Below are 10,130 nucleotides of genomic sequence, written 5' to 3'. Positions count from 1 at the left end.
GACAAGTATAAACCCTCCTGCACATACCCCAAACACAACAATATAACTTCTCATGACAAACCACAACTCAATCTAAAAAATTTATTTCATAAACAAGACGAGAAACAGATATAATTTGACAGGTAAATTCAGAAAAGAATTCACGACACACCACAACTTATTCTGAAAATTAAAAAATTTGAATTCATGATACAGATGCATTTGTCATAATGGAGCATTAACTCGTTTTAAAAGCCATAGCTCTGAAAGAACAATTAACCCATGCACAAATACAATCAAATCCTAACTGAAAACATAAAAACACCGACAGATATATTATCAACAAATATAGTAGAGACCAAATAATAGCTTTAAAATAATATCAACTTCTTAGATTAAAAAAGACCTAATGTTCAATAAGTTATCAGTCTACTGTAATTTGATGCAAATTCTAAAATCTTGTAACATTCAAAACCGAACGAATTCACACCTACTTCATTTGTATTTCTTCTTGCAAAAATGCAAACAAAAAGACCTAATGTTCAACAAGTTATCAGTCTATAGTAATTTGATGCAAACCTTAAAAACTATTATCATTCAAAACCGTACGAATTCGGGCCATCTTCATTTGTATTTCTTCTTGCATCAATGCAAATCGCTTAATCGTAGCTTCCAACTCAAGGGCTTTTTGCTGGCGCCACTTCTGTTTTAGTTTCTCCATTTCCAAATTGGTCAATGGCTCTTCCAACATCTCGGTGCTTATGTAATAGGAATTAGAAATAGCCGGCATATTGAAAGAAGCTAGCTTTGTGTAGTTGGCCATCTTCATAATGCAGTCCTGGTGTTTCTGATTCTCTTTGCTCAACTCATTTATAAACCTATCAATCATAATCTCGTTCTCTTTGGTGAACAGTTCGTTCTCTTCGCTTAGCATGGTTCTGACATAATCCCCAATCAAATTCTTGACGTGATTCTTTACCATTTCAATCTGAAGCATTTGGCCATCAATATCAAATTTTAACGTGAGTATAAACAACCAGTTTTAAATATATGATTATACACAAGAAAGTTTTTGAAAAGCCATTACCTCTACCACAACATTCGACTCCTCCCTTTCGCCTTCATCCTTGGATTTTTTCCTTTCCTCCTCATTGCCAGCGGAGTCATCCTTTTCCTCTCCTCTCTTACGCTTCGATGATGAAGGCGCCATTATTTTATTATTGTTGGGCTTTGCATTTCTCTTCTTAGTATTTGATGGCCCGCTATTTTCTGAAGATGTCGGGAGATTTTGACGGTCGGTGACAGGTCTTCTTAACGCTGTAGCTCTACTTAAAAATCTCCTTTCATTTTCATCCATGATGGAATCTAAAGAAGCCATGCCCTGTAAAAAGAAAAAACACTATTCTTAGTTGGACGCAGCGGCAAAAACAAACAAGAACGCCTTTTGAACAACTATAATTTTCTCAATTAATGGGCGCATGCCGTACCTGCCTTGCCCACCCACAATAGCATTAAATTACGCGGTACGCCTACAATCTTTTTCAACCGAAATTGGGATTTCGTAAATTCTCTCTGGATTGCAGACTTTGAAGTTCGCTTTGGAGGCGGTTGTAGTAATGAACATATAGGCCAATAGGTTAATTCTGACAGTTTCACATGGCACGCAATACTAACTTCAACCTAAATTAATGAAATTGGTACAATATCAACAATAACATTAAATTACGTACGCCTACAATCTTTTTCAACCTAAATTGGATTTCGCATTTCTCTCTGGTTTGCAGTTGTCACCCAGAAATAAATCAAGCGCGGAGATTGATTACGGATTTGTATTCAATTGACTGGCGGAGTTGGCAATGTAATTAAGTTAGAGATGAGATAATTGATGGTAAGTTGTTCCCCAAAGTGTCTATTATCATTCCACATGGCACGCGCGTTTCAAGGGCCGATTGAGAATTGGAAACTCACCTATTTTTGACAGGGCTTTATATCGGGTATATTGTGTTACAAATGCTATTTTTGTAAAGTACGATGCCTTTTTGGAAATGTGACACAAGTGTGCATTAATGAGTTGTAGAGCAGATTTGAATAATGAGTCTACAACTTTAAATATGACATAAGTCCTATGCATTAAATCTAAAATTGCCTCACAACTGCATTCAAGTTTAAACACGTTAAATACTAAATCTATTTTTTGGATTTGATTTGTGGAATGTCGTTTAAATAGAATTTTTTGGATTTTGAATGGTAAGAGAAGTGTTGCGTGATCATGATGTAAAGTAGGGGGAAAGGATCAGTCGTTTAAAAGATTTCAATTATTGTGATGGAAGCTGATTTAATAATGTTCAATTTTTGTACAACATTGTATCAATAGTTGTATGATAAGTACCAATAATTGAATGAAATATATCTTGTGAAAAGTAACCAATCATGTGATGCCACATCAGCTGCACAAGTTTTGGGGCCCTTTTGCACGCCTACAAGAATAAAGAGATAATAATGTAATTATGTATATTGCATGTTTGTTTCTAAATATGTTGTTTAGGTACTTTTACATGCTTGTTTCTAAATATGTTTTTATTACAAAAGCAGTGAAAACTAGGGCACTGGCCCTTTTACATAGCATGAACTATCAACAGCACCATTACAACACTAGAACAACACAAAAACAGTTATAAGCTAAAGTATTTTAGAACCAAAAAACGGCTAAGAGTTTGAACCAACAAAACACGAGGGACACCAACCCAACCAAAGACCAGCAAAGCAAGACTTAAGGGGTCGACTTGCAAACCCCTGTCATATCTATGACCGTATTCCATTCATTAAAGAGGAACTTATACAGTTCCCTAGCCTCCTCCTTATCAGCATCATTTTTCGTAGTACGCTCTCTCAGGAGGGAGAGAGTCAGAGTCGAGCTGTGAAAGCCCTGCAGACAAAATTTGTTAACACTGATAATCTGAGTATCACGGACCTCCATCCTACGTTTCAACTCTTTAATGTCATCAATGATGGCCTTCACATCCAGAAGTGGCGCCAAGCTTTCAATATGCTTCAGGATCGTCGTGACCTCCATACTGATACTCTGGATTTTCTCCATAATAGGGATCCCTTGGGGGATTTTCTCCATAGTTATGCACAGTCTTTTGTTTCTAAATATGTTGCTTAGGCTCTAAGACGTGTTTGAATATTTGAAAAGCATTTATAATTATAATTTTGTGAGAATTTCTAAGACAAAACTAACTATGAAGTTAGACAGAATATTTGAGACCAATGACTTTGGATGTTAGTTAAATGTTATAAATTATTGAATCTACAAACTAAGCAGTGTTTACTTTAGTGGCAAATATTCAGGAATCCAAACAACCATGTCAAAAATAGTGATTTAGTAGAATCATTTTAGAACTCATATACAATCTTCATATTATAAAACAAAAAATAAAAAATCAAATCTTGAAATTGTTAGAGCAATGACATGCAAGAAGAAGAAATGAATGGAAAAAGCAATCCTTAGAACCTAGTGATGGATTGTCCTGCAATGCCTACCCCTGCCACACCTGGAGTCTCGGCTATGGTTCATAATTAGAAGGCCAAACTCCATCTTCAATAACCAGTCCATGATGCTCAGGGGTGGCCATGTCGCCCGAACTTTATAAATATTTGTCAAATGCACGGCCCAATCGCCATTGTTTTATGTAATTAATTGTATCTCTATCAAGATTTTTCCAATAGAATCTACATTTTCCACATGATAAATTCAATATTTTCACCTACACTTTATGAGGTTGTCTTAATAGAAGACCATAATTCGCCAATAGTCATATAAAGATTTATTGGCCAGTAGGACCCAATTCGCCTGGTATTTTGCGGAAGCATGTCTCAATTCACCCCAATTTTCGCCAACTCTATTATAATTGCCAATTAATTAGACGGCTCATAATCACCTCGAAAATTACATAAGACATGTTATAGTTAAGCATGATTCGCCAAATATTTGTATACAATATAAAATTCCCATCGAATTTGTCAAATAAGGATTGGTATAAATACAGTTAAAGATAAGATTTATCTCTACACAAATTGGTCGATTCTGAGCTCTCAATTCGAATCACTAGTGAAGTTTCAGACCAAGAACAACCATTGATGCTGACTACATTGGCAACTGCTAGTGACCTAAAAGTAAGTGATCATATTTTTTAAGTGTTATAATATTATTCTGAATTCATCTCTAGATATGTTTGCATTGTTGAGTTCATTCTATATTTCTCTCTAGAACTTACCCGAAATTTGAAACAACTGTCTTGCTCCCTATATTAAAATCAAACCAAGTTACATAGAGATTAACATCATATTTTCCTAACACACTACCCATTACATCCGACCTCCATTATTAATAGACCCTCCTATGCTAGAGACCGCCCCCTCCCAAAACATAGAAAAACACATATCCTCATCCCCCTTAGATATATTGCAGAATGATGGCCAACTGCTCTCCAATTTCCATCATAGCTCCAGTGGAAGCCTCTGAGAGCAAGTTATCTCTCCGATCGATCATCCTCTGTAATGGACCTAAGTTATTGTTTATCACTCCTACCTAATAAACCTCCCAAGCTTATTTAATGAACGATATTTTTTGTATATTTTTTGCCTTATGCTTAACAACCTCCTCATCATCCTCCTCGGACCCAACAGACCCATCCTCCTTCGGATCATCCTTGGAGTCCAACAAAACATAGTTGTCAAGGTTGAAAAAGGTGTGAAACACACTAGCCCCCAAGTTAGCCTCCTCCAGAATGGCATTGGAAACTGCATGCACATCAATTGCTCGAATGAAACCGTCAATCCTCTGGATGCACACCTCCCTGGAATCTAGAACATCTACCAGCGGGCTAATTATAGCCTCATACACTAATCCATCACACCAATGCCTCCCTACACCAAGCATGCATTCGACTAATCTCTTCACCGCGACAAACACACTTTCCTCCATATGGAATAACCATCTGCATTGCATTCGTAGAGTTTCATCTCTGTACATACAACTCACCCTGAAATGATGAACCATGCTTCCCCTATGAAGAATCTTTTCCTCTACAACAAGCTTCCCGGTGTTTGCCTCCAGCATGGCTCTCCCAATCAATCTGGATAACTTTTGGATCCATCTTCCTTCCCATTTATAGCCTAGCTCCTTCTAGATTCTTCCATGGATAGCACTAGGAAAGGAAAAAGTACTCTAAACCTTTGTTCTAGACCCAGGAGACGTCCCTTCCAAATCGCCCATAATCAACTTCATGATACAAGTGTCATAACCAACAAAAGCCACAGTGGTACTAATATTCCTTATCTAACTAAATCCCTTGTCCAACTCCTACGCATGCTTGATCAAATCTGCCCAACTTCCACCAATCCTATTCTACGAATGATCCTCTCATTTCCACATGATATCTCAAGTCTGAACTAGAGCATATCCTCCAGGGAAAACAACTATGGATGGTTGATGCTAACCAGTCCCCTGCCTTGGAAGCGAAGATGGATCTCCACCCTCCACGACACCTATCTCCCTTAATTTCAATAGCTTCCTCAAAGGGAAAAACTGTGGTTAAAATTCATTTCTTTTTATTTCTTTCTTTTATTAAAAACATTCATTTATTCATTTATTCATTTATTAAAACCTTTCATTCCCGACAATGCTCACACATGTCTCTAAGTCTATTCCAAGGACTTTTTGAAGAAACATGTGTCCTTCACAACTTCAGCCTAGAATAGAGCTTTTGTCGTTGATTAAAATTAATTAAGTATATAATTTATAATAGTTAATTAATTATTAGACAATGCTCAGACATGTCTCTATTCCGATGACATTTTGAAAAAATCTTTGTCCTTCAAAACTTCGGGCTGAAATAGAGCTTATGTCGTTGATCTACGATCATCCAACAATCATTAAGTTGATTGATTATAAATTTATACTTTGTTTGTTTGATTTTATTTGCATGTATTTTTAGTTCTCTATTGGTTAATTGTTGAATTAGTTTGTAGATCTAGGGTTAGTGGTTGGATCTTTAGGGTTTACAAATAGGTCAATATTTAGCATACATAGATGTATGTACCTATATATATATATATATATACTATGATGTTATAGACGATTATGGATGTATTTGTGATGCATATATGTAATAATTTTAATTCATATGCTTGTGAATATGACTATGGATTATGACCTAACCTTTATGTTGAAAACACCACAAGATTGAGAGGGGGGTGAATTAGTCTAAACCAAATCGCAAACTTCTTTAATCACAAGTACTTATCAATTATCATTAACAAATTAAACATCAATGCAAGATGAAACAAAAAAGCACCAAACACATGAAATCCGTAATTTTTACCTAGAAAACCCAGTGTGGGAAAAACAATGGTGAGAATCACACTCACAATATAAATAAATAAAAATAAAAACTAATGACTTTCATATTTTACCCCGTCGTGCACTTCCTTTGGTATCAACGGTCCAGATCTCTGCGCGACTACGCATTTAGATCAAGATGCTCTTTCACCTTAACTCTGCAGCCCTGTTGCACACGTGGCACATGGGCCCTGCTGATGTCAGGCTCTTCTTAAGTGGACCAATAAGATTATGCATGTTGGAGGTCAAAGGACATATCGGAAAGGGTTGGCCCAATCTATCATCCTTGTTAATGAAGTATACAATTTATAATAGTTAATTAGACAATTATTAGACCTATCTCTATTCCGGCGATTTTTTGAAGAAACCTTTGTCCTTCAGAATTTCGGGCCAAAATAGAGCTTATGTTGTTGATCTTTGATCATCCAACGGTCATTAAGTTGATTGATTAATTAATTACAACCTTATAGTTAACTAGCACTTGCAGCTCATTATATGGATAGTCGAAAGAAAATTAAAGATAAAATTTAATGTAGTTTAATATTACAAGTGAATAAATTAATCTAGTATTTAAATCCAAGTAATGAAGAAATTTAAAATAAAAAAGTGCCTCATTCGCACTTATAGAGGAGAAATTAATGTCAAATTGTGTGGATTGATTGTAGAACAAAGCTCGGACAATACATTGATGGCTAAGCATTCATGAGCTTGGCTCTTGACGGCGAAGTAGGACGTGAGGAGTATTGATTATTTATTCATTTCTGGTGGCCATTTCTATTAAACATGTTTAAGAGTTCTTTGAGAGAGTGTGTTGCAGAGAGTAGGGGGCAATATTGAGTTGAAGGGGTGTTGGCACTGTTGCAGAGGGAACATGGAAACCAGTTTCGCATTCAAAATGGAGAAGAAATTGGTGCCCTTCATGGGAAAAGTGTCGGATAAGAGATTGAAGGGCCTATTCCTATTCAAGGATGAAAGGCTTGTGGATGCGGTTCAACTCTTGCTAGGAGAGGAGATTGTCCATATTAGTTACAGATATAGGACTAATATGGAAATCTATTCCCTTATTGTTGCATGGTGATTAGAATTTGAAGAGGATGCAAACAAGGTGAAGAGGGCCTTGCAAACTTTAATTGCGGCAGAATACCTAGGAGGGATGGATTCAATTTGGGAGTGAGTTGTTTCGGGAGTGGGTTTCATCATTTCTAAAGGGTCGGCGGAGCTTGTGAACCCACTACCCTTAGTTCGTTGGCAAGAGGATGAGCTGAAGGCAAGATGCAGAGAGCTCGCAAGAAGAGGATGGGAGATGGGTATTAGGGTTCGTTTTAGAGTTGGCTTCGGTGGTGGCGGGTATAGATAGATGAATTGGATGGAGGTTATTTGATGAATCCAATCTTTTTATAATCTTTTTTGAAGCTTTAAATCAATAAAATATCATATTACCTACTGGTAGGTCCAGAAAGTGACAACCTAATAAACCCTAATAGTAAATAGTTGCGCAAGGCCAACACCCATTATAATAAATTCCCCCAAAATAACGAAAGATTTGCCAAAATAAATCATTTGAACAATTTTTTTTGATAAGTGAATAGCTGGGTAGCGCCAACACCAATTATATTAAGATTAAAAAAAGAGATACAATAGTATTTGGCTTGTAGCCAAAAATACATTCCTGGTAGCTTTTCCAATGATCACCTATAACAACCCATAATCCACAATACAAAATTCAAGCATCAAAAAATAACGAAGCATCTGCACCATACTTTAGGGCTAGGAGACATTCCCAGTCTGTCTGGTCACCTCCACAGATTCACGTTCCTCCCTAACTTTCTTGGCTTGTAAGATGAGCAGGCAATCCTGTCTGCAGTTAGCACGAGCTTTGCCTGCTACAATTTCCTCCACACCGCATATGTCATCCTCAATCCATTCCTCTCCACTCCCTAGCTCCAACACCCCTACAATCTTAGTTGCATCCTCCTCATCAATTTCATCTTCATCTACCAACCCGTCAGTGGTCATGTAGTTCCAATGCTAATCGTCGTCCTCGCGTTCCTTGATTTTGGCTACATACATGAGGAATTGATACTGCATAGTATATCACTCCTTTGTGCCTGCAACAACTGCGCATCTTGTGTTTGTACAATCGAAAATTTTAAAACCCTTCCAATGTAATAGTTTTGTGGGAGGGGAATGAGAAGGTTCTCATCCACATTGTCGATGACCGCATCAATGTCGTGCAAATATGCATGCTCAAACACCATCTGGGTGAGTTTTTTCGCCCACTTCTTGGAAAACCTAACATATAACAACATGGCAAGAAAAAAGGTCAGAATGTATGAACTGGCCCTATGCTTGTGATATGCCATCAGAAACTCCAATCCTAATGCTTTCTTGACCGCATGCATTATGTATAGGTGATCATTCACCAAGACCCCCCCTAACCGTTTATCTGTGACTTCACCTACAAACGTTGCCTATGGTTTCATTGCCCCGAGCATAATTGGCGTGTCCATCACTCCCGCCTTAGTGTTTCCAACTCAAACATGTAATGTGAATACGGTAATACCCCAATGCGCAATTTAAAGGCATTCGATCAACTTCAGCATAAATGTCTCATTAAATGCACACTTACCATAAGTTATTAAGTTGCCTTGCGCGATACATATTAATAGTATATATCTTCTTTTTTAATTTCTCTAATTTTCTATACAAGTACATAAACCCACAAACAAAATTTCACTTTCACAAGAGATTTGCAAAGACAAATAACAAAAACATTGATATTATTATTCATGTGAGATCAAGAAGTACATTATAGTATTAGAGACCATATCTGTAGTAATTGTCATGACAGATCATAAACTAATTAATATTGCTGAAGGAGTATATACATTATTTACTATGGAAGACTCCACATTCTAACTTAGACACTACTACTATACCCTTTTCCAAAGAGACAAAGATTCCCTCCAAAAAACTCTCTTAATTACAGCCTTGGAATTCCTTTTATAAGACTAAAGAATGCAACAAGCTTTAGGCTGTATACAACTGTCATGTTCTCATTTTACATAGTTTGTTTTATACGCATGGAAATGATATATTCCCACCATGAAACCCAAAATAGAACATGATAACTTACCAAACCATATGACTAAAACTATCGTGAAACTATCATGGACTGCGGTGAAGAATCAAATACTATTGAAATTCAAGTGCTTGAGTTGTGCCACCATCGCATTGTTGATAACTTTATGGATGCAAGATTCTAACTATAAAAACTAGAGGAAGAGTTTTACGGATGCAAGATTCTAGCTATAAAAACTACTGGATGAGCTCCACAAAAACTATTGGATGAGTTCCGGAGATGGGTATTGTAATCAAAACAGGGGTCTGGCTTTAGTTGTCAATTTTAACTAAACATGATCTGTGCTAGATTTGACTCTTCCCTATCCTCATTGTTCTCCTCCCCGTTCCCTCTCGCTCCCTATCCTTTAGCTACCTCCTATGATTTGAAAGTCTCTTTAGCTACAAAGCAATTTGTTGTGCTGCTATAAACACAACCTTCCTGAAATATTCTCCACTTGATGTCATTAAACCTCTATCTTATGAACACACATGAAACGTCTACATATGGGCATTCCATTTTTGATACTGTTCTTGAACAAGTGTAGAGGGAAATATTTATAGTGCTCCTTGATCAACTCAATTGCTACCGATTTATGAAATACCTCGAAGCTCTAAATTTAGAAGT

The 10,130-nt window shown here is 36.8% G+C and overlaps 1 protein-coding gene across 1 annotated transcript; it reads right to left on the bottom strand.

The window, feature by feature from the left end:
• Positions 1-374: 374 nt before the first annotated feature.
• LOC131079903 (uncharacterized) lies at positions 375-1,388 on the bottom strand. Its single transcript, XM_058017945.2, has 2 exons — positions 1,067-1,388; positions 375-967 (listed from the first exon to the last, which is right to left on the bottom strand). Exons 1-2 carry the CDS (start codon positions 1,355-1,357, stop codon positions 560-562), a joined length of 699 nt encoding a protein of 232 aa, XP_057873928.2. The 5' UTR covers positions 1,358-1,388; the 3' UTR covers positions 375-559.
• Between the last annotated feature and the right edge of the window lie 8,742 nt (positions 1,389-10,130).

This window comes from Cryptomeria japonica, chromosome 11 (genome assembly GCF_030272615.1).
Source record: "Cryptomeria japonica chromosome 11, Sugi_1.0, whole genome shotgun sequence".
Lineage (NCBI taxonomy): Eukaryota > Viridiplantae > Streptophyta > Pinopsida > Cupressales > Cupressaceae > Cryptomeria > Cryptomeria japonica.
This window is presented reverse-complemented; position numbering and strand designations above follow the sequence as displayed.

Excerpts from the sequence above, each read along its gene's own strand:
- LOC131079903 (XM_058017945.2), bottom strand. The coding sequence starts at position 1,357 with ATGGCTTCTTTAGATTCCATCATGGATGAAAATGAAAGGAGATTTTTA. Across the intron at positions 968-1,066 it reads AGTCGAATGTTGTGGTAGAG|ATTGAAATGGTAAAGAATCA; the intron begins GTAATGGCTTTT and ends CAAATGCTTCAG.